This window comes from Strix aluco, chromosome 15 (assembly GCF_031877795.1).
Source record: "Strix aluco isolate bStrAlu1 chromosome 15, bStrAlu1.hap1, whole genome shotgun sequence".
In the NCBI taxonomy this organism is placed as follows: Eukaryota; Metazoa; Chordata; class Aves; order Strigiformes; family Strigidae; genus Strix; species Strix aluco.
Window position 1 is genome coordinate 4,992,394 of NC_133945.1, and position 27,198 is coordinate 5,019,591.

General features: G+C 41.9%; 1 protein-coding gene across 8 annotated transcripts in view; it reads right to left on the bottom strand.

Moving 5' to 3' along the window:
- The window catches only part of DNAAF8 (dynein axonemal assembly factor 8), a 94,676-nt gene that overhangs the window by 11,298 nt on the left and 56,180 nt on the right, over positions 1 to 27,198 (bottom strand). For all 8 annotated transcript variants that reach the window (XM_074840853.1, XM_074840851.1, XM_074840850.1 and 5 more), the window contains 11 exons: positions 25,015 to 25,169; positions 23,544 to 23,688; positions 20,620 to 20,751; positions 18,966 to 19,160; positions 17,354 to 17,680; positions 15,688 to 15,750; positions 13,989 to 14,042; positions 11,704 to 11,873; positions 5,911 to 6,106; positions 2,195 to 2,289; positions 605 to 725 (listed from right to left, as the gene is read on the bottom strand). In XM_074840853.1, the coding sequence (XP_074696954.1) occupies positions 605 to 725; positions 2,195 to 2,289; positions 5,911 to 6,106; positions 11,704 to 11,873; positions 13,989 to 14,042; positions 15,688 to 15,750; positions 17,354 to 17,680; positions 18,966 to 19,160; positions 20,620 to 20,751; positions 23,544 to 23,688; positions 25,015 to 25,169 (1,653 nt within the window). The remainder of the gene's footprint in view (positions 1 to 604; positions 726 to 2,194; positions 2,290 to 5,910; positions 6,107 to 11,703; positions 11,874 to 13,988; positions 14,043 to 15,687; positions 15,751 to 17,353; positions 17,681 to 18,965; positions 19,161 to 20,619; positions 20,752 to 23,543; positions 23,689 to 25,014; positions 25,170 to 27,198) is intronic.

The following is a 27,198-nucleotide window of genomic DNA, read 5'->3' on the forward strand; positions in this document are numbered from 1 at the left end:
CTTGCTGAAGCTTCAACTTCAAATCAAAGTCAGACCAGTGATAACTGGAAATCATTTTGAGCTGGCAGCTGTTCAGCAGCTAGTGGGAACTGAATGAGATCTCAGTCCAGTTCCTGACTGTTAGATGTCCGCACTGCCAAAAGCACTCCCTGCATAAATTGTTATTTATCTACTCACAGAACAAAACGTCTCACAACCGCCCATCCCCACGGTGTCTTGGCCTCTCCTGTGTCAGGTTTTGAATGGACACGCAAACCACCATCGCCAACTTGGTGTTGAAACACATTGTAAAAGTTCAGCAGAGCATGTGCACTGCTGCTTACCACTAGCTGTGTTGACGGTGCTTGTTCTTTTGCTGGTGACAAGGTCAGCACTTCTGAACAGCCCTATATTTCAACCCATGAAAGCACTGGCAGTGGAAAGGCCTGGCAGGTAAACAGTTAAATGGCTGGACTCCACTGGAGCTGTTCTTTGCAGCTCAGAGTTGTCCCTCCCTTCTGAAAGGACATCAATATCAAATCTTGCTGCCACCAGATGGTTTGTCTTGCTGTCCAATTAATCAATAACAGTCTCAATCTATAACAAGAGTTACACATTTCCTTACCAAGTCTGCATGGTTGCTCAGAGCCCAATAAATTGAGTTGCCCTCCTGTTTCACGTTTTATGATCTTGCGCTGCTTGTTGATTTCCAAACTGACTATGGGGTCACGTTTCAGGTTATAGATCTGCGGGAGGGAGAGAGAGGCAAGTTATGCGAACACCATTACCTGATCAGGAAGGATAACACTTCTTAAGTATCGATTCAGGCAAGCTGTGAAGCTTTTGTTGGTGTTGTGTACTTCTGTAATTGCCAGCCTAGAAAACACCTGCTTGTCTAGAGATAGAAGAACATTTTGCATGCATTCTTTTTTTATTGGAGCTTAATTCAGTATGGCATCTTGTCATCCTTTTAAAGGTCCTGTATCTAAACATCTTTCTAAAGTCTCTGCTCCCAGCTTTTCAAAGCCAGAAACTCAAGGACTGTGAGTGTCTGACATCTTTATCCAGTGCCACACTGGTGTGTAGTGACTCCCTTCTGTCTCTGGAATGAACCAGCACATCCACACGTCCCAGCACAGTCACAATGCTCTGGACTGAGTTGCAGAGGGAGAGCAGCCATGTTAGTGAAGCATCATACAGATGTGGCTGTCTGCTTCCAGTTCCAGAGCTCATCTCCTTGGACTAACAGAGGTGGGTCACCTCTGTGCCGTGTGGACATAGCAAGGCTCAAAAATATTTATGCCCTTTGTTGGGAGTAACCCAGTCATTTCAAATTCTGGTTTTGAGAAGAAGATGATCAGACTAGAAATGACACACAAAACTAGTTGTATAGAACAGACTTATAGTTTCATTTTAGCCATTGGCAAATTACAGTGGCTTGAATCAGAGAGCAGCAGCCACATAGTGTGAAGGGCCAGACGAGCAGGAGCAGGCCACACCAGTACTGGTAGGCTTCTCAGCACTGCCTCTAGGGCAAGCCAAGAGGCAAGGGCCTGAGTCTTTATGCCTCTATCTGCAGGCAGGGGAGGATGCAGGCACCCAGGGGCTCTGTAAACTGCCTGTACTTTATAGCATGAGACAGCCCCACCCATTTCTTGCTGTGGCCTGCCACCTCTGAAGGGACACCTTGTCACACAAATAGGGCAGTGTCCACACTGTGAGAGCGTGGAGGGATACAGACTCTGTGGGAGACATTCAGCAACCAGCGAGTTATATTACCAGTGGTCCCACTTCATCTCCATTCCTGAATGCTACATGAGAAAAGCTGGTAAAAAAACAGCCTCTGGGCCAGCTATGTCTTAGTAATCACTGATGATGTTGCTATCCCTCCCCGTGACCTGCTTCCAAAGCAATGTTGACTTTATCTGGGAACTTTGCTTCTGAAGTATGAGCCCTGAGCTCTCCTGAATTTGCAGCACAGGTTACTGAACAAACACGTCTGAAAAAGTACTTTTCCACCGAGACTGTCTGGGTCAATGCAAAGTTAGCACATTGTGGTAGGAACATCCACAGGAGAAGGAAAACTTGGCAGCTGGTGAAACACAGCAAAAAAAGCATTATCTAAAGCATAATAGGAAAGAAGTCATGGGATAGCAGGGCCAAAGCCGTTGCTCTGACACAGCAGGATACATCTCAGGAAAGGGCAGAATCCTACCTCTTCCTCCTCTAATGTCTGACACTCGGCGCAGCACAGCCCTTCTGGGAAAAACAGCTTCATATCCCGGACAGCTATTTGATAGGATTTGGAGCCTGAGAGATAAAAACAATGAGAAGATCCTCTCAGGCCATGAATTAAACATTCTCTAGACTCACACTCATCTTTCTGAGAGATTGATGATGTGCAACTTACTGAAGTAATTGCTTTAAAGGCCAGCTGTTCTGTACAGTAATAGCAAACATTTAAAACCATTATATTTAGAATAGTTCCATTGCCTTCTTGGTATTTTGATTCTGTCCTATTATTGCTCAGCTGCTTCTTCATGTAAACAAGATGACTTCTATTTCCTAACAGTGTAGTCAAGGGAATCGCGTTAAGGAGCTTGTGAAACTCTTCAATACCAGCTCCCATCCCCCATTGTTGTTCCCTTGCTTCTGGAGCTCATCAGGCTGGTTTTACTGAATGGGAAGGAGCTACTAATTAGTAAAGCAAATGTGCTTAGTAACAATAATGCAAGTCCCAAATATGCTGGGGGCTCTGATTTACAAAGAAATCAGAATTAATATGAGACATCGCTGTAGCAGTGTATTCTTCTGTTCACCTGCAGTCAAGAAAGGAAATTGAGACTGGAACAGGTACAGAGAAATAACGTGAGGATCAAAGAAGGAACGGAGAATTATCTGAAGAGTTAAAACTAAAAGACCTGGGCTTATTTGACCCAACACGACACAAAGCTGAGAAGGAATCTGATTTCTGATAAACACATCAGAGTAGAAAAGGTCAGAGAAGAAAAAAGAACTACTTAAAATTAAAGTACAGGTATTGGCACAAGAACAAATGGATACAAACTGTATATGACTATATTTAAGCTTGAAAATGTAAGATTTCTAGCTATCAGAGCAGTGAAGTCCTGTAACAACCATTCAATTTGGATGGATGCTTATGAAAGGGAATACATGATGGGGTTGTCTGTGAGACAATTAACTGAACTCAGTGACTTGAGAGGTCCCTCCAGGCTTAGCATCTGAATATTTCCCTATAAAGCAACAGTGTTATAAAGCACTACTCAGAATGTTTTGAGATTTGTGGGTGGAAAATGTTAGAGAAGGAAAAGCTATTTCTGTATAACTGGAGTTCAGATAGAGTGTCAATGTGCTGGCACAGATCCATGCTCCTGGGATACAAATACACAAAACACAAATATCCTCTGAAATATTACCACCTTTGCAGGCTACCCATTCAAAAAATCATGTCTTACTGCTCTTAGAGCACTCAGCCCTGTTTGAGCATCATAATTCTAGGTATTGTGTAGTCAGAGTCCTTAATGCAGTAGTTTACAATCCTAACATTGCATAAGTCACCAGTGTATAAATCGTGTTGGATCTTTTATGTACTTCTATGTCAAATCTTTTTTGTTTATATCACTGACACCCTTACAGAGAACACAAATGCTCCCAAAGCTACCAACATTTTACTCTCACTTTGCTCAAGGTATAAGACTGTGTAAGATGCATGCGTAAGAGCTCTCTGGGTTCAAGAAAAAGCATTATACAATGACTTCATGAGACCCAGAAGAAACGAAAGGAGTGCAGGTTTACCTCTGCAGCTGAGCCTCAGAATATTAAAACTGCATTGCTTGGTTCAATGGTATCACTGGAACTTGTTGTTCATCTTACTCGAATTTCCCCAGTCACTTCAGGAGGAAACACACACCTCTAGTTTGCTCTACTTCAGCAAGATGGCATTAACAAGAGATCTTCTTCAGCTGGAGCAACACTGAGAAAGCTTAGTATTCCCCTCTAGGAAAGGAAGATGGTCTTCCACAGTCTTCCAGATGATTACTCATGCAATGCTTAAGCTCTTTCTGCTTAACTTGTAGGTAAATGTTTCATCCTTATTGGAGGACAAGCTCTTGGAGGTGCAAGGGGTATGAACACTCCTTTCCTTATGGACAGACACCCCCCTGGCATAGCAGCTGGATCAGATTCTTAAGTCAGAGTTAGTAAGTATATTAGCTACAGCTGCACCCATTTTGTTGACTGCATGCAAGGATGGCTTTGGGAGCCAGCCGTATAGCTGGCTCCAACATGATGCACAAGCTGATCTCAGAGGGCAGGTGGTGGCCAGCTAGTTCAGCTCTGTGCTTAGCCCAGGCTTAGAAGGAAGCAGGGATCTGCAGGGAATCCCTAAGCAGGCATCTGGGGATTTCTCTAACACAGTGAGCTCTCTGTGACTCCCAGAGAAAGGCAGGATGAGGCTCAGCCTTTTTTGCTAATATAGACTAATCTTTAACTGAGTTATGCTAGGGATGCTCTAACTGTAGCATGGCTATCTTAGGTTTTGGGTATATATTACCCATTCTTAGCCATGACTGATGAGTTCTCATTTTCAAGGCAACCTGGATACACAATCCATTAATCTTAAGAGCAAAAGAAGCAGGGGCTGATAGTGGAAAAATATTGGCTGAAGAGCCCTGACCATTTATTTTGTGTAGGTAGATCCTACACTTCAGTCACTCCCACGAATGAGATCCTGTGAGTAACCATGGTGAGAGATCTCTCTCAGTTTAGTCTTGGTCCTAAAGATATGATCATATCTGATAAAAATGGTTCTACATCAAGGGGTTGATTCTCTTCCCCAAGCTGTATGTGGTGGCCACTTCATTCCCTACCAGTTCTCCACAGAAGACCACTTGATATGGATGAAAAGAGGGAGTGATTTGACAGCACAGAATACAATAGGAAGAGCCAAATAATCCAGTGGATCTTGACATGAAAGTTCTTCTGGAATTTAAAGGCATACAGTGCCTGCTAGCTCACCTGTGTTTACAGAAACAATTGATTTTGTTAATTTTATATACCTTTAACTACATATAGCACAATCAATACCACACTGAGGAAAAACACTATTCATGGGCAGTGAATTAATGATGCTTAATTCCTTATGAAGTTTTGAATGACATCCCTCCCTCTCTGTGGCAATAGCCCAGGCCCCCTCCAGCAATGCTCTATAGGCTGCTCTCTCCAGCAGTACTTCCCGTTTTCCCATCTGAGCTATCTCCCATCCCACCCACCCAACATACACACTGCAACATCCTAGTTCCCTCCCCGCTGGCAGATGAACCGTGACTGGTCCAGCACACTGAACTGGTGTGCTGATGTGCCAGCTGGCAAGAGCCTCTCCGAATGGAAAATAGCTGAGTTTACCTGCTTTCCTCAGTGAGAGCAAATTTTGATCACCTCTCTCTAGCCAGTAATTAATGTTTGAGATGTTACAGGAACTCAGTGTCTTGGAGTCTTTTATCCCTCTGTGAAATCTGGTTGCAGTTGGCCAATGGGTTATGAAGTTATCAGGAGACTCAGAAACAGATAGAAGACAGATGGGTTCTTGGGGATAATTACAAAATAACCAAGCTAAAAGTACAAAATGACCAAGCAGTGAAGAGATCAAAGGAAATCTGTTCTGATGGAAGACAGATCTAGGGCTGTTCTGGGAAGAAACCTTTTTTAATATATCTTCCGGGAGAATATTTCATAGCTTGAGATACACTCATCTCAGCCACCAAGAAAACAATGAAAGCTTTCTAGGGAATAATGGTCTCTACTGCCTGCCAGGGCTGGATCTGTATTGACAGTGCAGGAGGTAACAGGACATAATATATTTTTTCCATTGGCATATCTGAGCATTTGGACTTTTCTTTTACAAAAACTTACCATAAAATCCATTCTGGACTGTGCTGATGCCATACTGAGCCCTCCAGAGGAACGGATCTAGTGCTTGGGCTAGTTTAGGATCCTCTGGCCCCAGTAAATCTATCAGCTTCTTCACAGCATTTGGCCTCTGAAGACACAGCACGAGCGCGGTGCCTGAGGTAAGGTAGGTACAATGAGCTTCTAAAACAGCAGGATCCTGAGAAGAAATAACAGAGGTAGAACAGGGTATAATGAACAGTGTTGGCAAGCGCTGGGTACATCCCAGCTTTCCTTTGGTTAGACCCATCCCTGTTGGAAGCAAGCAGATCTGCCATCACTCCTTGCTTTTTCTCCTCTTTGTAATATATGTGCTAGTGGTCACTGCAGGCAAATCTTTTAGAGTACGTACCACGGCCACCAAGCCAGTATCTGCTGTGACATCTACAAGGAAATTGGAGGTCTAGTTTCCCCACCCTGAGTCCACACAGAGCTAAAGAAAAAGTTAAGCACTGAGCTTAAGCCATAGCAGCTTATGGTTTTAGTCCCCATGGTCATAGATCAGCCAATGGTAGTTTTTACACAACCTTAACAGTAATCTCCTAAAATCTTTTAGGAAGAAAGAAAACAAAATCCTATTTCTAAAAGACAGAAAAGCCTTGTGCTGTGACTTGTTCTGCATATCTCTGCATGCTAGGTACCGGAGGTGGAGTTCATTTTCGGGGGTAAGGTCAAAACCAAATTGCTACTCTGCACTTTAGTTGTCTACTGCTGACCTTTTAATTTATGCAATACCCTTTTCACTTTACCTTCAGTGTGACATATGGATAGGGTGGAAGCAACGGACATTAGCAATACCAACAGGGTCATAAATGCTCTGGGATAAGGAGCCACATTTAATTCTTTGGTTGATATAAAATGATGGATTACAAATACCAGAACATTTTAAATTCACAAAAGGAAGGACCCCCACACCCACCCTGCTACTAGAGCCAAGCTTCTCCCAGAGGGTGGTAGAATTTCATACACCAGTTAGGATCAGGACTGCAGAAGTAGTGAGCTTAAAGCAAGGAGGCTCCGAACACGGTACTAGATGGGGGCTGAAAGAAAACAGTTCACCCTCCCAGCCTTGTCACTGATTCATTGTGCTCCATGACACATTTCTCTACCTTTGCTTCTTTTCCAAGTGGGGTTAGTTCAGCCTGTGACCACTCCTGAGCAGATGTTCCTCTTGTAGCTATGCAGGCCACAACACCCTGGGATCTTTATTTTAACTAAGGATGAGCGGTAATGATAACTAGCAAACACTGCACCAGTGAGAAGAGTCTGATTTGCAGGCTGGAGACAGACATAATGATTGAGGAGCACAGGGAAAGGTCACAAGTGCCTGGAGCAGAAGGCTACCAAGGGGCAGCAGAGCACTCACAGCCTTGCTGACTTTTAATTAAGCAAAACCTTGGAAAGCCAGGCTTGTTGCAGATGTCTCCACTGAGTGTGAGGTCAGGGTGTCCACAGAAGCTTGCAGGCTGCCTCCCCCTGCCCCCTTTATCTTAATAAAGTGGCAGGAGCACCCAGCTCTGCCTCCCTGCACTCCACAGTGCAGCAACACCCGTGCCGCAGAGAAGGAAGCTCCATGCCAGCGCTGTGTGTTCCGTGCAGCTTACAAACAACAGCGGTTTCAGCTCTCTGGCTGAACCAAGCCATCGTTGTTTACTTTTTTCCAATTTTTGAGGAAATGAAAACAAGGGGGAAAACCACCGTTTGATTCAGCTGAATCACATCATTCAGCCCCCTAAAGGTTTTAATTCCTCCAGTTTTTAATCTTCTAAAAGCACTAGAATATGGCTATTCTCTAGATAAAACATTTCGAAAAGAAAATCCCATCATTTCATTTAAAAATATGGAGATAAAATACTTCAGGGCCTCTTTCGCTTTTCTATCATACGAAACCATTCACTGACTTTGACCCAAATCTTCTCTCACTCACATTCCTCCTAAACTGCATTTCTAAGAAGTAGGCTATAAATGGAAAACCATTGGCTCAATCCTGATAATTCTCTCCTGTATTTGAAAATGCAAAATGATCCATGAGAAAGCCCCCCTATTCTTAAATTGGTTAGTTATGTAAGGGATTTGATGTGAGTTTCTCCCACCCCAAGGAAATACAGGGCAAAGGAAACCCTGGGATGTCAGTCACATCGCAGGCCTGCACTTGTGAAACGTACAGGAAAGTTTCCGAGGCTCTTCCGTGATCACAGAATCACAGAATCGTCTAGGTTGGAAAAGACCTCAAAGATCCTCTAGTCCAACCATCAACCCAACATTAACAGTTCCCAACTCCACCAGATCCCTCAGCGCTGGGTCAACCCGACTCTTCAACCCCTCCAGGGATGGGGACTCCCCCCCTGCCCTGGGCAGCCCATTCCAACGCCCAACAACCCCTTCTGCAAAGAAATCCTTCCTAAGAGCCAGTCTGACCCTGCCCTGGCGCAGCTTGAGGCCATTCCCTCTTGTCCTATCACTTATTACTTGATAAGAGAGCTCTGTTTAGATGAGGATGAAGAGTTTCAGCAGATCATAGTATACTGCAGAATTCTGACATTCATTCAGTTCTGTATAATACCAAATAAACCCTTTTTGCATCAAAATTTTTGTTAGTTTAAAAAATATGTATATAATCCACTTTTCTAAGGGCCTTCTCTTTGGGAGATGAACACGAGTGATGATGACCTCATGAAAATCTTCAAAAGGACTGGATAGAACATATATCAACATTCATCCATGTCAGAAACATCTGCAACAGAAAATGTTCAAAGACATAGTTTCTGTTAAACAGACCATAATAAATGAAATTATTTTGTTCAAGAGCTTCTAAAACAGTGCTTTTAGATCTACATAACAAACCCCTTTTGTCCCTGAGAGGATGGTGTTTCTAATTGCAACCGACGGTGTCAGGGAGTCAAGGTGACTTCTTTCCTTCTGATAGATCCTCACATCCGCTCGAGACTCTGCCAGCCAAATGATGCCTTTATTTACATCCTGCCTCTGCACCGTCTTCAAACCGTGTCCTTGCTGATACCCGAGCAGCTGCAGCGAGATTGCACATGTGCGGCTGACTTGAATTCAGTGAGCAATTTTGTTGATGCACACAGAGAGGAAGTTCCAGCTGTGCGCTGGCTCTGGAGGACTAACGGGATTAAAAAGCAGCAAAATTCTCCTTCTGCCTCTGCCGTTAGGATCACAAGGTAGGACTGGAGGGAATCCGTCAAGTTATTGAGTCCAGTGACCTGCTACTGCAGGCAATCATATCAGGTAATCCTCAACAGAACGATCAGGTCCCACTGTAAAATCAAGCTTTTCAGCTATCATCCAAACCTGCGAATCTCTGCAGGACTGGATCTGCTGGATAAGTGCAGAAAGGAGATACAGCCTCCACAGGCACAACTCCCTCTGGGAGCAGTCGCTTCTCAGTCTGAACACAACCAGGTCATGCTAGGAGCTGAGAAGACAATGTCAACTCTATTTACCTGACCTTTATTTTTTAAAACTATTATTAAACCTCAGATAAAAAGTACTATCACTGCTGCTGTGATCAGGTAACCTCAGCAAACAGCAGACCAATCCATTATTTACTCTGTGCCAAAGGCCAAAAACTTCTTTGAAGCTGAATGTTAGTATTTAAGTTGAAAAAGCAATCATGTGTCTGAAATCATGTTGCTAAGGATATTTGTCAACGTGCATGTAAATAATACATTTGAAAGAGGAAGGAGATGCTAGGTAGTCTTGCTACCAGTGAATAAACCCCAAATCTGCTATCAAGCACTATGTACACAAAACAAACTGGCATATTGCAAGGCACAGGGGAGTTTTCTAGAGATTTTTGGAGATGGATTTTGGATCAGGGTCCAGGTGAGGAGGAGATAAAAAGCCCTGGACAGAATTTCTAGAAGGGTCACACACACTGGCACCATGTTCTTCAACAGGAGATGCTAAATTTCAGCAATTTGCCCCCATATTAAGAGCCTTAAAAACAGCACTGTATTTCATTGTCCCCTAAACTGAAAAACAGATCAACAATGAACACCACTCCAGTTCAAATGCTTTATATGAAATTCAGCTGGGAAAAAAATAGTTCTGCCCCCACCAGCTGCCATTGTAACACTTACAAGTCAGATTTTCAAAATAACCCAGTCCCTGAAGCATGCTGAGGCTTTTTGAAAATCTACCTATTTATGTTGGGAGCTCAGCCTTTTTCAGCCCTCATGAGTGAAAGACTTTCAGACGTGTTCTAAAAATGAGAAGGAGCCCCTGTACAGCAGAAAGCATTTCCTACTGTCCATTCTCCCCTGCCAAAGGCAGTCTGTTACCTCTGCTTTCTCACTTTCAAAACCTGCTTTTTTTCCCCCCCACGAACAAAAACCCAATAGTCTGTAATTTTTAAACTCATTAGTCACAAGCTCTTCCAGGAAACTAAATCAATGCTCAACAGCTGCTCTAGTGTGTTCGAGAACTCCAAAAACAAGTAGGAAATATTTCATGAAACAACCCCTCTTCAAATTTACCCCACATACATGTTCATGACTTCCCAAGGTAGACATTTTGATTTTTAAAAATGTTTTGTGTTTCAGATGATCAGCTAAGCGTTTTTGTATTTAGCTGTATGATTAAAAGCCCTATTGGAAAGCACTTCCCCATCAATTCTAATAACCACTATATCACTCTTACCAGTGGTCTGTAAATATTTAAAAATCAAATGCTTGTGCTCCATTGCTTTGCTATCACACAGAAGGTATTAATTGCTCCTGATTGATGGTTATGTTAGAGCACTGTCCTGGCATGTTCCTGTCTGCTTCTGGAAGAGTCTATTAAGAATTTCTACAAGACAGTGCTATAAACTCTCCTAACTTAACCCAAGAGCAATATTGACTATAAAGGCTTGTTTTCTATAAAAGTTAATTGGTTAAATGTCGTCATGAAAGCAATCAAATAACAAGGATATTTTTTTTTTCCAAGGAAAAAAATTAAAATCTAACTCCTCTAAAATGCTCAGGTTTCAGCTTCCTGGCTTTCACAATATCTTTATATTCATCTCAGGATATTTCAGGTTGGGAAAAAATAATTTTTAATGCTATAAAAGAGCAGAAACATAAATCTATTTTTAGCTAACAAAAACCCATAATGCCCCATGATTTAAGAACCCTCTTTATTGTCTGTTAGACATTAGAAATGACAGCAACCCCATTTTCTCTCTTTGCAGGTCATTTTTACAGACTCTTGAACACAAGCTCCTGGAACAGAGACTCAGCTATAGATGTGATGTAAGGTAACAGGGCTCCAGGGGTATATATTCTCTGGCAGTTCAAGGAATGTTTCCCAGCTCCCAGGTTTAAACACATGGAAGGAAAATCAGGCACGCGTGCAGGGGGTGTGGTATGCTCCTTAGATGTGCCCTACCTGGAATGACCTTGGGGAAGAAAGAGAGGGCACCTGTTTTGCAGTTAAAGAGTCAGCACTGCAAATCGGCAACTGAACAGATTCCTGGGAGGTCTGTATTGCCCATATCCTCCAAACTTTTGGTTTAGGGAAACCAGGTCTGCTTCTTTATGGCATGCGATAAAAGAAACCGTCAGCATGTCAGCTTTCTTTGTGTCTGACACCGGTACAGATCTGATTGTTCTATATAGCTCACTTCTAACAACAACTCGGAAATCCCGGATGGGAATTTTTGTTTTTTTCAGGAATGGATTATTCACTAGCTAACATACTTCCCCACTCTAAACCTAAGCGTACCACAGATCTGCCAGTTTCTTAACAAACCTGTTTCACTTCAGAAGAAAGTAGTCCTAAGGCAGTGTCTGGTTCCAGGTTTATGTGTTTCATTCCAACCACACTGAATTTTTCTAGGTCTAGTTTTCGGAGGATCCTTGCAAAACTACGGCTCCAGGCACCAGGTTTGATCAGCAGCACTGTGCAAAGAATCTGGGCTCCTGTAACAAAGCACACTAGTGAAACCCAAAGCCACTCCTAAAACCGGAGGTAAAACTTACAGCAGTATTTGTTTACAAGCCTGGACCCACATCTGTAGAAAAGGGTTATCTAAAAGCTGGCATGAAGTTCATAAAAATTTGAACAAAACAAGTCCATAAAAAAACCTGTGCATTTATGATTTTGGGGTTTTTGTTTTGGTTTGGCTTGATTTTTAGTTTAAAAATATATCTAAAACAGTCTAGGCTTGTAGAATTTTATTTTTTTTTCAGGAAATCTGCTCCGAGTCCAAAAAGTTTATGCTGCAGGTCTGTAGGATAAGACTCAATCCTTTATATTATATATGAATGTTTTAAAAGGGATAAAATATTCCCTTTTACATTTTTCATGTGAACTGTAGTGATTATGTGATCTAATCCTTAAGGCAGCTATTAAATTCTTATTCCTCATAGTTTATCTCAGTGTTCTGTATCTTTCTATTAGAGCTGTTTCAGAGAGGTGCTAACAAGTATGACAGGTCCCAATTAATGTTATAAACCTATTATGAATAGAATTGTGTTTACTAAAATTGAAATTTCAGCAAAAACTTTTTGCTTCTGACAAAGCTCTCCCAGCAGAGGTGCCAGCCAGGTGCAGCACTCGGTGTGCTACGGGAAACAGAGAACAAAACAGACCAAGATAGTTTTGTTGTCTGATGATACAAAATGTATTAAATGGCAGAAAATACACGAATATAATTTTTAGATGACAGCACTTTCAAATTATTAGTTTCACAAATCTAAAGTACCTTATTACTAGGAATATAGTTAAGATTTTATCCTAATAACATCCTTTCAAATTTTATTGGAAACTGTAGTGTCGGAACCAGTCATCTAGGACCCATTAACTGCTGGTGCCTAACCATGTCAATTAGCATGAAGCATGAGGTAACGGTACTGCAGACTGCTAAAACTGATCCATGATTACCTGTTTGTGTACATAAAATGTCATTTTATGTCTCCTGTACAGCCCACTACTAATTATACAGATGTCGATGCAACAAAGCGTCAACAATGCTACATAAATTTTAATGCACACTGTTATTTTCAAATGGCAAGAAGCATGTTCCTGATTCATGATAGAGAAATATGGGCTCAAAAATAAAAAGCAAGATTACTGCCCCCCCCCCCCCCCCCCCCCCCGATATCGAAACTACTTAACCCCTATTGTGCAGGGAGCCCTCCTAATAAAGATCTGCTATTTTCTTCACATCATTCTGGAACAGAAAGGTTTAAATGCCATAGCAACAGCCTGCAAGTGCAGAAGCAAGCCGCTCGGATCCACTCAGCTGCTCACATGCAGCACGGCAATCTCGACTGTATACCATTACATAAGTGTTCATTGTCCTCAAGATGTTTTACTCACCATCTGCTATGTTTCTGGGCAAACATTCTCATTCTTGTGGTATGTGAATCACTACATGCTGCATATTTACATACTTTAGACACCTCAAGAGGGATTTGTCTTATGTCACTTTGCCATCTTGGTTTGGTCAAAGACAAGTATTGAAAACAGGTGGGACACCTTGCCACCTAGAGTTGGTTTTCTCTCCTTGGTAATTACAAGTGACAACAGCTAGAGAAAATACCACTGTCTATCAATGAAACAGTCTACTGATCATGATTTACCAGAGGTGCCTGTTTGGCAGCCCTCAAACATGCCTGATTTTCATCTCCAGTTCTGGCCTTTCCAGTTTTGCCCAAGTTGCCTGGTATGTGTTATGCTTTTCTGCTTTGTAATATTTTTAGATCCCTTCCTCATGGCCAATGATTTTTTCCCCAAAAAATGATTACATAGGTTTTGATTTCATAGTGTAACTGTGAAAAATACTGTTTACTTTATATACTATTTATATACAATAATATGTGTGTGGCTTAAAATAAGTGTAAACTCAAGAGAAGCAAATACCAGATTTCCTGGCATGCTTAGAAAAGAGTGCATATCACTGCCTGTATTCAAGCCTAAGGAAAAAGTTAGCATAATACTTTTGGTTATTTTTGGCTGGTACATCTAGATAAGTTAGTTCCACAAAGTCCTTATCAAACCACATTTTTCCATTTTCTCTTCTCTTCTCTCACCTGTTTGTAAGTAGGTAAACAGTGACTCTGCATGGCATCTCTGGCTCTCTCCCACTAAATAAAGCAGACAGATTTGAGTAAGCAGGATACATGTTCTGGGATAATAATTTGAGGATGTTGCCATCATCTCTACATAATGCAGCCAACATTGCTATGACACGCTTGTTTTGAAGTGTTATACTGGGACATGCATGGGTTGATTTCAGAGATTCAGATGTATCGGGACACCCTGGGAGATGTCGTACTTACCACTTCTCCAGAAGCCCAACAGCATATGCTGAAAAGGACTGCAAGTACTAAATCATGATTCTTGGTTACTACCTTTTCTGTGTATTTCAGGCAGTGGCTAACGGTGGTTTTAAGCTACCTTTGCGCTCCCACTATTTCATAGTCAAGTTAGAAGCTGTCTTGTTCCTAGTATAAGTCCCAGAAGCTCAGGTGTTTTGTTTAATGTCCTCTCCAGTGCCCTTGGAAGCAAAAACGGGCTGTGTATTCTAACTACACACCTACTGAGCCCAGATATATTGTTCAGTCCTTTCCTCAGCTCTGCTGATAGAACCTCACTGACATTCCCCAAGCAGCCAGGAATGGCCACTTCAGTGGCTCTTTATAAGAGCAGAGCAGTATAAAAGGAGTCTGGTGAGTCAGAACTTATGACAAAACCTATATAAAAATGTTTCCTTCAGTCTAATGTAAAACCTGAAGTGATTTGGAGAGGTGAAGAAAATTTAAGGCACTTCAAGGCATATGTGAATTGAGAAGTTATCTAGGACTGGGATGCAATCAGGAGAAGCTTGCATCAGATTGATAAAGGACTTCCTTTTCCAGTGATTGGCAAGTTTAACCAGTGTGACATGCAAGGTAGATAACAGAAAACTAAAAATCTGTTAATCAAAATGAGATCACCATTCTTTTGTATTTATTACTGTCTGAAATCCATGTATTTCTGTTTCGCAGGTCAGTGTGTCTGGAAGGTATCTAGCCAAAGTGTCCTTTTCTTTTAATGAAACCATTTTCTCTTTCCACATGTCTGTCTTTTATTTTGCTGGAGTAATAAGAGTACATATAGAGGGTGGAACTAGCTCCGAGATCCTTGCCTCATGACTTTTTAGCTCACATCCTCACAGTGCCACTTTTTTTTCGTAAGTATTGGGGTTATTTGAAAGAACTTCTAGGACCTGAGAGTTCCGTGGTGACTTGGATAGAACTGTAATGCAAATGAGAGTCCCTGTCTGAAACTTAGGAAATGTGCATTCTGCTCTAATTTCTGTCAGCCACTTGTCAGGCAGTGGTGATCAACACATTTCACCTCTCTACGCTTCAATAATCCCTCTGTAAAACATAATGAAACTCATCTTGAGATATACATCTGAAAAGGGCTACTAAAGAGCCAACGTTAACTACTCCTCTAGCCTACATTCCACACCAGTCCTAGACAGGTCATCCAGGCATGCTCAGAAGGACTGTGTAGAAGAAAGGTGATCTGGCAATACTATCACCTTCCCTGAATACCAAGTGGACCCATCTGGACTTTTCTTCCTAATTGCCTGGGATTGTGATGTCTAACCAAAGGTTTACTAATCCCATTTTCATGACTCTGACAGAGGACATAGGGTTATAGTTTTCTTCAATCTATTTTAAGAGTATGAAATTATTTGTTTTTATCCAAGAGGCAACTGATGCATACTTCTGGTCTTACCTTCAGCCCTGGACCTCTTGCCAGGTGGTGGCAGGTATTTCATAGCAGGGCGGTGTTCTGCATCTGGAAAAGGAAGGAGATGTATTTTTATGGATTCACAGATGGGGGACCTTCACTGGTTTGGGGGGGGGGGGGGGGGGTGTGTGTGTGACAAAGGTGATGTTATTTAGCAGGGGGCAGATGTTTTACCAGCTGCAAAATACTGAAGAGCTGTTCTCTAGCACAAAGACCCCTCCATTCCTCCCACAACAACAAAAACAGGAGGAAAAATGTAACAACCTCATAAAAGAGAGAGTGCAGGATGCTGAAGTCATGCTTCAGCTATGTTCTTTGTTCTGGACAATAGCTTCGGTGGGAAAGGCTGGCACTGTGATTACAACCTCCCTCAATAAACTGATCTCTCAGTTCTGCTTTCCTCTTATCCTGCTTTTTGGTCTCAAGATAACTTCAATGAAGGGCAGCAATGCATGAATTCTTACAGTTTTATACACTAACTTGGGTGTCTGATGCCTTCTTTTTTGAAGGCCTCCTCTTCTTGGTCTCCAGTCTCACATAAAACACCCACATAGTTCACTGTCAAATCTAACTTTTTGTGAGTATCTTTTTCCCAACACCATCACATTTTCTTCTTTCTGTTCAGTAAAGCCAATTTGTTACTCCGCACTACATAAGCACCGCGTTTTTGACACAAGCATCTAAGTTTGTGTTGACAACAAAGGACCTTTCTTCCCTGCGAAAAGATAGGGGAACAGCTATAAATTACAAAGCATGAATGCACTTATGGAACTGCGTCACTCCTCCTCAGTTGATACACAGTGTTACCACAACCTTGATTTATCTCTGTGTCTGAATAATCAGAACTCGTCAGGCTCAGAACTGTTTATCTTTAGGTGTGAGGCTTCCCCAAGAATGGAGGTGATATGCCAATATATTTCACATTAGAAGAAAACAGTGGGAGCTCATAGTCTGCTGCTCCAAAGCATCCAATATCAATAACACCATAGTCTGCACAGTGATTTAGTTTAAAGAGGCGTGGCTATACATTTCTTGCTACAGGAGGAAACCAGCAGGTTTACTGTGCTGAAAGATCAATGCTAGCATATATCACTGAAGTCTGAGAAGGTTTTGACAGCAAAGGTCTCTGTTCCTCATGAACTCTTCATTCTCGTCTAGGATAAAAAGAAATTCTCAAGAAACCTGGTTTCTTCAGCTCTTGCAGATTGGTAGTACCTTTGTCTCCCTGAGTAGAGGAACAAGATTGGGGCATCCAGCCTCAACAAGCTAGGCACAGCAATTAGGTGCCCACATTTAGGTGGGATAGATCTTGGTCTCTGTTTCCCAGTTTCTTTGGAGGCAAAATGCATAGTATTATTTACTGATCATGCCAACTGCTGTAATATCTATTTAGTATTTATGGAGTACCTTGAGATCTTCAGAAAGGGCACCAGGCCATGCATAGCCACATTAAATTAATAGGCCAACTTGTAGATGACTTCAACTGGCTCCTGCTGATTTAATATCCCTCATCATTATTCAGCCAAGCACAGAATTTAACCCCAAATTATTACGTTTTTCTATGCCTGAGAAAAACCCATAGCAATGGATTCCTTTGTCCAAGTTCAATAAATTCGCAAACACCTTATACCTGAGGACGTTATAAACTTACCAGTAACAAAATCTGTCTCTGTGAAGAAGAGGATGGCTTGTCTGAATGTCACCTCTGGGGTCATGGCCATTACTGTCTGTAGCTGACTGCCACTTTTGCTTAGCTTCTCCCTGCACTGCGTTAATCTCTTCAATGCATCTGCAAGAACTTTGAAGGCATTGATCCGCCGTAATGCACACACAAGGACTGGGTTTGACATTAGTATATCCAGGCTTCTTCGCCAGGAAGTATCTCCAACCTCAAAAGGGGTTATTTCTCTGGCCTGATGTCGAGTGAGATGGGGCAACCACTTGAGACCTAGGAGCTCAAATCCCAAATCAGGTCCTTCTGTGTAAGTCAAGAGAAAGGTGTTTAGCATCAATTAACAGCACGTGTTTCATAGAAGCTGTGCTTTCTTTTGGAGACAAGTGTTCTAAATTCACATTGATTTTTTTACTAGACAAGTTCCAAAACTGCTTTGACTTTGCCCCCTGTTGCATCCAAAATGGACTGTAATGCAGATATAGAAATATACTGGGAAAAACCACAAGATGCAAATGCTAGGAAACTACATTACAGTGAAAACAAAAAATGGGCTATCTGGGAAATCAACAGGGAGCCACAGAGATTAAGTGTCATGATTTGATTAGAGAACACAGCTAATGGAGAAGAGTTGAAAGGGAAACACTGATAACACACTGATAACAACGTGGTTTAGACACAGTACAAGCCATAATTATAGATCCTTTACCACCACTCATAACATTCCATTTTAAACTATATGCATTATAGTAATAAGCTACAATTTAATGCTGACTTGTCTTTGAAGTAGTTTAAATGTTGTTGTGTTTGTAAAGTAGTCTTACTTCCAATGTAGGAAGATATTTAGGGGCTTAACCCATGAATGTATGTTGCTGGAAGTTTCTGTCAGCTAGAATCTCTTCCTCACCTACCATGACACAGAACTTACTCCATAGCATTGTTTCGAGAGAGTAGGATATAACACAGCATAAAACAGGGTTCCAGACTTCTGCCCTTTGTTAGTACCTTTCCTGTATTATTACACTTCAAAGAAATCTGTATCATCAAATTATGTAAAATCATCATCCTGCTTAGCACTTGGCAGCACTCCTCATGCATTTGTAAGCATTTAATGCTGGGGATTGCCATTATTCCTCCCGTGCCCATGAGGAAACGAAGTGTGAAGCAGTGAAGAGTCTTGCTTCTGATCACAAAGGATGTCAGCGGACAGAGCAGAGTTTGTGACTTCTGAATTCCTGTGGCTGAGCCCCAGTTACACAGCTGCTTTATCACCCAGTACTTAGGGAGAAACAATGCTCCGGATTACATAAAAGGCTTACTAAACCTAAGCACATCTTTGAACTAATTTGACACTCTCTGAAGAAAATTATGCCCACCTGAGCTGTCTGCAATATGAAAAGTGGCCTGGCTCATGACTAACTAGCCATGATAAATTCTTTAGTTCTTCAGGCAGGTAAGCAAAGAAACCTGTCCTCCTTCCTGAGGCCGCTTTCACCACATTTTTCATAATGTTCCTGCTATGATAAAAATAGCTAGACAGGATAAACTTTCCTGACCAACTTCTACAGCCCTCCCCAAGAGCTGGGATCACCTGCGCTCCAAGATTGATTATTGGACCCAGGAAGAAGGATCTGGTGAAGGAGCTCTCCGGCACTCTTCATAGTGTCCATTCCAACCACTGTCAGCATGACAACTTGCTCCATTTCAGGCTCAGAAGCATATGTTCGATTGCAGAAAAGATCCAGAGGAATGTTACGGGGCTCTGGCACAGCACTAAGGTTTCCTCCTACCCAGAGAGATCATCAAAACAAAACTAGTTACCCCACGAAAACAATTCTCAAGTCTTTTTTAGTGTGAAGGAATTGACTAATTCTCAACTGAGCAAAGGCCAGTGCCTTACTCCTCCTCACACTACAGCTCAGCATGGCCAGAAAGAATCATGCGTGAGGAGCAGTATCATAGCAAATCCTTACTAATTAGTCACACTCCTTAACTGGAATTACTTTTTGCCACGTAAAGCGACTCTTATTCAATGGTAATTTTGATATCCTTATTCACACCACTAAGCAAAGTTGATAGATCTATACTAAGATGATTTAAGGCATCAATTTCAGATTGATAACTAATGACTGACTTCACATTAAATTGATACTTCATTTTGCTTTCTAGGAGATTACACGGCATACAGTTGATGGCTAACTGGGGACTGTTATAACACCACGCATATGTCCACAGTCCTACTGGGAACAGTATAGCCTGCAGAATCCCCAGCCCCTCAGAAATCTGTGTTTGATTCCATACTGTTTCACTACACGATTATTTAAGCAATTGTATAGATTAACATGTATTTATTTAGTTATTCCTACATCTTAACATTTCAGAATGCTAGAAAGTGGTGAATGACATGCATTTGATTATTATTTTTCCTTATGACTTAGTGTGAATTTGGTTTGGAGAGTAATATACTTCAATTAAAACTCCTGATATCCAAAATTTAGAATCATTTAATTAGTTAAATAAAACTATATTAACCTGCTAAATACATAAGAAAATGCTACCTGTAGTTAGTGAACTAAACATCCGATTACTGTGACCTCCAAGTGTACAGAACTAGTAGGTTGAAGACTCTCCTACCCATTTGAGTCATAGATTTATAACAGAAAACACATTTACTTGCTTTTTCAAGTCCTAACAACTTCCCACTTTGAATGAAGGAGTTACTGAAGTGAATCCAACTGTATAAACTGAAATTAAGAACACCTGAGTAAAGTGAAATGAGAAAGTACCTTCTCTGCACCTATGGAGGAACTACAGCTGCCAACGTTATCACTTCAGCAAATTCTGCTTTACACACTTAACCACCAATTTATCTCATTTTAATATTTTGACTTCTTTTGAAACTGTGGCAATAAATATGTATTGATTGAATATTAATCTTTCAATTATGGAAGGTTTAAGGCTTAACTGGTTATTATCATGTCACATTTAAATAATTTATTTTTCCACCCATTTTAAAATTTACATTAAAGAGGTATTTTCATTTCGTTTTTCTATTGATTCTTACATTCATTACCCAGCAACAGAAGACATCCAATGAGAGCTACTACGACTGACGGACAGCAGAACACTAAATGAGTTATTATAGACAAGCATATTCCTAATGTTCTGATTCAGGAAAATCCCCTAATAAGGTCGTCAGACCTGACCAAAGCCAGAACGATGCATTTCCCATAGCTTTGACCTACCCAGTGTGTGCAGCAAAGTCTCGGTGTAAGGAGTCACATGAAAACACGCAGAGGGGTCCAGCCCAGCGGTGGCAGGCAGGCTGCTCTGCCCGTTGCCAAGGAGGCCTTGCTTTGCCAGTTCATTCATCAGTCCTGTGCACAGAACAAAAGAAAATGTGAAGAATACACAGCTCTGGTGCAGTCTAACATGAAAACACCCTTCTTATCAAATGTTTTGATTCATCTGACCACAGTCACATTACAGAGACATTAACGTGGGTCAGGCTGAGCTTACCTAAGAGACATGAAACACAGCTTAATCATCCCTTCTCTCCCAAATGATGTTCACTTACAGTGGGGCAAGTAGCTGTTGAAAACTAAGCTTTCTCCGAGACATCTCCACATTGTGACCAGCACCCCAGTCCCCAGTTCCTATTACCTTCTAACTTCTGCTGTGAACTGAAACGTGGAACAAATGCACAGCAGGTGCTACACAGCTCTTGAATTATAGTAAGTGTCTTAAATAAGTTGGCGTCCACAAGGAAGAGGAGTCACAAATCTTGAGCCCAGTGCTCAAGTCCAGGCCCTCAAGGTGCAAGGCCAGTGCCCTGCATCCTACGCAGCACCACACATCCACAGAGGTGTTGCTAGGATTACAGACTTGAACAGAAACATCGTGTTCTGCACATGTAACTCCCAGTCTGGAAAATATCCAATTCCACGCCACTTTTACAGACACTAAGTGCTTGAAATTAGCAATCTCTCAGCCCCTGCTCTTTCTCCAAAAGGCTGGGCTACGCACAGGCAGTGCGTTAAGGTACTGGCATACAGCACACTTCCACAACAATTAGTTCAGCCTTCTGTAATAATATTTCAGACCACAGTTTTATTACTTTGTATACATTTGATTGCTTTCTACCATACAAGCCTGACAAAAATTTACTGTAGTGTAGCATGGGAAATGGACTATTAGCACTAGAGGCTGATGGCAAACCTCAGACATCAAACATACCACTGACAATCACCTATCTGCTTTTCAAAATTCAGGTGGCATGAGTAACCAAAAAATGCGCCATCACTGCCACAGCAGCATTACCTGCTGTTTATTCAAACTCAATGCACAGCAAAAAGTAAAGCTTGGACAAAAATTTATGGTGTTTGATCCTCAAGACAGAGGTTCATTTCCCAAAGACACCTATCTATCTGCTGTATTTCAGGAATGATGGTTGAACTTTTCCTTGCTTTGAAAAGTGAACAGTGTTCAAGATGTTGAAGGAGTAATTGCTTTTCAGGGGTATTGATTACAAATGCAAAACTTCTTATTGTTGTATTTACCCTACTCAAATCCTAGTGCTATTCTACAGTTCCTAGAGGCCAAACCAAAGCTTATGTGGCAAGAATCTCAGCTTCCCCTCTCCGGGGCTCTGGAACAGGGAACGGGGTATCTCTCTGGATCAGTTATGAAGCAGACACAGAACACCTGGAAAGAGGCCTTTGCAAAATCTGTCTACAAACAAAGGAAAAAAACCACAAACGAGTTCTCTACAATGAGGGAAAACATTTTATTTTCTGGAATATCCTTTGTTCCAGTGCCCACATATATTTCTAGTAGAAATTTCCCCATGCAAAACATGAACACTGTAAACATCATCTGTGGCACTCTGTGAGAAAAGCAGCAGAAACTGAACTACTTTAATGAGCAACTTTCCTTGGGTCTACAGGCAGCAGGTGACATGGTGCTGTAATTAGTCTGCCATGATTAATCCACTGTGTCTGTATGTGTTTTCAGAACATTCTGTGATAGTCTCAGGAGAAAAAGCAGAGGACTTTTTGAATTATCATTTTTTTTCTAAACCTCTAAATGTTCTTTTCTATTGTGGATAGATTAAAGGAAGCAGCCGGGCAGTGGATGAATGTCTCCACCATGAGCTGTTTGTGGTGGTGTTAATGGAGGGGTCAGCAACAGTGACCCTCTTCTCTCAGCAGGGGTGTCTGAAGGGGAGGTTGCAGCAAAACAGATGCAGGAAAGGACTCTCCTGCTGCAGGCAACATGCCGGCTGTCAGAGCAGGAAGAAGCAGGCAGAGCAGGTTCTTTGTTCTGCACTGATCACTGCTGTTGCCTGTGATCTTCCCCACTTGAGACCATTTTCACCTCATCCTTAAGAAAACCAAATAACGCTTTTCCTGAACCGGAGCCTCAGACAGATACTGACTCAAGTAAGAAGATTTGGGGCAGCCACTTGTCTGGTTTTTGGCAGTCCCTACATGTAAAACAAGTGACAGTTCAGATGCTTGGAAGTCACAAGCATGCAGAACTCGGGGCTGAGGTTGACAGGATCAGATGCTATCCTCAGGCTCAGTGGCACATACGTGTTTTTGCTACCCTACCTCTCTGTGCAGTGAGAATACTGAAGAGGAGGTTATTGCCCATTATGGAGGTGTACAGCAGGAAGCCAAGACACCAGGCTCACAAATTCAAACAGAGGAGGTTCCAACCTGACATATAGGAAAAACAATTCCCCCTAAGGATGGTCAAACATTGGAACAAAGGCCCAGAGAGGTGGGGTTATCTCTGTCCTTGCAGATTTTCAAGACCTGACTGAAAAAAGTCCTGAGCATCCTGATCTGAATTCATTGAGCAGGATGTTGGATGAGAAACCTCTGAGGTCCCTTCCAACACGAATTATTCTATGATTCTAAGTTCAAGAGGACTCCAGTGCTAAAGATAAAACAACTGACAAAGATCAATCTGCTCTGCTGGATATATAGTAGTGACCGATTTACGTGTTGGTCTGGAGATACAGATGGCAAAACTATCAGGCCCTGATATTGTCCATAAATATTCCCTGCAATGTAACAGCTGTGGTTAGACTGTTGAAGTTTAGCTCACACGCACGGAAATGCAAACCTTCTTTTCCGAGGTTGTTGAGCAGTGAAAGCATTACCTTTTACCAATGCAGGAATGTGATGACTAGCATTCTCCTTTCTTAGCAACAAAATGAGACAGTGCATGCGTGGTTCAGTAGAGAGCTCTCCTGTTGCAGAACTATCAGGTGAACTTGAAATCTTGCTAGGGCAAAATACAGCAATCTGAAATAATGAGAGTCGGATTAGACTACTAAATCCAGATGTAATCACTATAGGGCTCAAGCAAATATTTAAGTTACAATGACATAACAAGATACAGCTCACCAGCTGAGCCACAGTAACTTCCAATAACTGGGTTTTCATGCATTATCTATTCATGAGACAGAGAAACTTAATTTAAACCTCAGGGGAGAGGCTTAACATAAAAATGTTCTGCCCTGCAACTGGGCTGGACTAAAACCACAACTCAGCTGATGTGTGGTACCACCATAAGTCACTCATGCAAAAATGATCTCGAGTCCCAAATGAAGGGATGATTTTTCAGAAACATTAAGCTCCAAACAGCACGTTGAAGCAATAGTGTTGCTGTTAACTTCTTCAATGGCCATTTAGAATCGTGCTTCAAATATTTGGCTATTTGGGCTGTAGTATTTTGTAAATAAGTTATGTTTATTCTACAAAATATTATGGGCAGCAAAACTGTTATTCCTCAGGTCTGGTCCCAGAACAAGCAGAAAAGAGGGGCTTTATACACAGTTTAATTTGCAAAATGATGCATTTCCTGATTGACATAGCAAACAACCCTAAGCATGATAATTTAAAGGAAGGGGTCCACTCCTTTGTAAGAGAAAGTGTTATATGATTCCTGGGTGATTTATCATGTAAGAAGTGCAGAACTGGACTTCTTGCATATGTTAAGTTTGACTGAAACCTTGCCTTTATGATTATTGCTGTTTCCTTAGGCTGACTTGTCAAAATGCCAGCTGCACTCTAACTCAAATCTATCATCATGTCAGACAGAGCTTCAGAGAAGAGAAAAAAAAAAGTTATTTTTGACAATAGGAAGCTCTTTTTGCAACCCATCTGGAATATATTAAACTAGGGGACTTTTTGCTGAAAGGCCATAAGCGGTCCCAGAGGGACTGCGAAGTACATAATCAAACATCAGTCTGTCAGATGAAGACTCTACTCCTGAATACACATTTGCAGATCAGAAATTGTTATTTTGGTTTATGAGGCTACTGCCTGCTCTTGCTTATTTTGAGATCAATGGTAAAATTCATGTTTGCCTTAGTAGGAGGTGGCCTGATTATGAATTTACACTTCTGTTATCAGTAAGAGGCTGAGGCCTGGTGGGATTTTCCTACTAAAGAAAAAAACAGCACTGAAAGCAACCAGAGTACCACTGACAGGAATACAGAGAATGTCAGTGCTAGCCAGCTAGTAGAGAGAGTGTGGGCTCACACATCCATAAGCTCAGAGCATAAGTAGTTTCAGAACACCTGGTAACCCAAGGTATACAACTGAGCTGTGTGTTCTGTCCAGTACCTGACTTGTTGTCATGCTCAGCACAATGGCTTGCTTGGGTGAAAGCTGCAGCTGTCTGATTCCTTGCAGAACAAACCCCCGATGAGTACAGACCGAAAGCACATTACTGTATGCATGAGGAGATACCACAGGTGACACCATCAAAATGATGTCCCCTAGATCAAAAAGAGGGTAAGAAAAGCAGCATATTATTTCCATGGAAGCTGTGGTATCAATACAAGGCAACTCTTACAGTAGCTAATTCCAACTTGAAGTGCATCCCAAATGGTGACACTGTATTTTACGCTTTATTTGCTCAATCCAAGTCATAATGACTGCTATCGGAGGCCAACCTAGAATGGAAAAGCTTATGGCATCATCAGTAATATCTTTATGAATCATCTACTCCAGATAGTCTGTCTCATCAGGTCTATCTAGCTAGTTATGAGCTACTCATCTATCTTTGAGGTATCTATGCTCTCAGTTCACGCACTAGCTGTGCGTCAGCCCCTGCCAGGCTGTTACCCTTATAGCTGGCAATCCGACAGCAGTCATTTCCCACAAGGACCAAAGACCTGATAAGCCTGGCCACACTGATGAGTAACTAAATAAGGTCAGCAAGACCAACTGGCAATTTGTCCACTATAAAGTGCCTGAAGCAACCCCAACCATTCCTCTCTGCTGTTATTGGTGGTCCTAGCCCGTAGCTAGCTTCTACAATCTTGTTCAGCACTACCTTCTGCTTCCTCTTGCCCCTTCTTTACTCCCATCTTTAACCTTCATCCCAGAGCTTGCCCTGTGGCATGGGCTCCTGAATCTTTAGACCAGCCTGTGATCATGACCTCATCTCCCTCTTCGGTTTGGTACCATCTGTGGCTTCACAGGTTCCTGTCCTTGGCTCTCATGATAACGGTATCAGCCTGCTCTCTCCTACCTGACTCTCATCCACTAGGTTTGGGTGCTTGTTCTCTCCTTGTATCCCTCAACACAGTAGATGAGGCTGTGGAAGCAACTGGAATTTACGTTGGGTTAGATCCTTCAGTTTTTAGACTCCTGTTCTCTAAGTTGAACCCCAAGCTCACTGTCAACAAAGTGGCAACACGTGCTATGAGCAAGATCAGAAGAAAGAGCTTGCAAGATCCCCTGAGCAGTGTCTAAGCCCCATCTTCGGTACTACAGGACAAACTCAAGCCTTTTCCCTGAAGCCTCTGATCTACTGGAGGTCTTTGCTTTGTTCTAATCTTACCTTGGGTCTCTGCTTTTACCATCACCTTCATTATTACACTGTCATATTCCTAATACAGCCTTTTTTTGGTACACAATGTACATTCAGATCTCCATAACCTGCCAAGAGTGAGCTCTGAAGACAAATCCTCAGTCTCATTTCTATGTGGGTTTCCTCTACACTGTCCTGTTAATTTCTCTTAACTCTAACAAAATGATATAATGGGGTTGTAATTATTTTATTCTGTGCCCCAATTACACTTGGTTTTGGGGGTAGGACTATCAGCTGTGAATGCTTCTTTTGGTTCTAAACTTTGCAATATGGATATCTGTCCCCAGAAGAATCTGACCAAGGCTCAGCCTGGTAGTTCAAAGCAACAGCAAGAAAACAAAGGAAAGCATCTGTTTATTACTAAGGATGGGACAGACAGAGTGTTTCTTTGCCTACAATTTCTATTTGATGGCTTTGATTTTGCAGGCTTTGAGCCAGACTGACATTAGTGCCACATTCATTATACGTGAACTGTCAAAATTTAGGGTTGCAGGGAGTAAGACTTTGGTTCCTCTCTAGTTGGTAACACTTTTAAAGAAACATTTTCATATGCGCATATCCCAAATCAGCAAGAATACCTCCTAGGGTCAGTAAAACTTTGATTACTGAGAAGGGGCACATACACCTGGTAGGAGTTGCAATATATTTGTTCTGCATGCTCTGCATGGGTATACCTTCCTGTCTCCAAGAGAAGCTGCTGGAGACCTGAAGGAAGAGGTCAGTGAACGTTTCCTTTCCTTAAAACCCCAGAGGGTGTCTGCTCCCAGACTAGATTTTCAGCTTCTCTTCTGAGAGTCATGATACAGTTATCTATCTGAGGAGCAAAGCTTGACAGTGACTTCCTGAGCCCAAATACAGATGGAACGTGGTGTGGTGTAACTCAGCAGCCCACATCAAATGTGAATCATTAATGGCCATAAAAGGAAGAG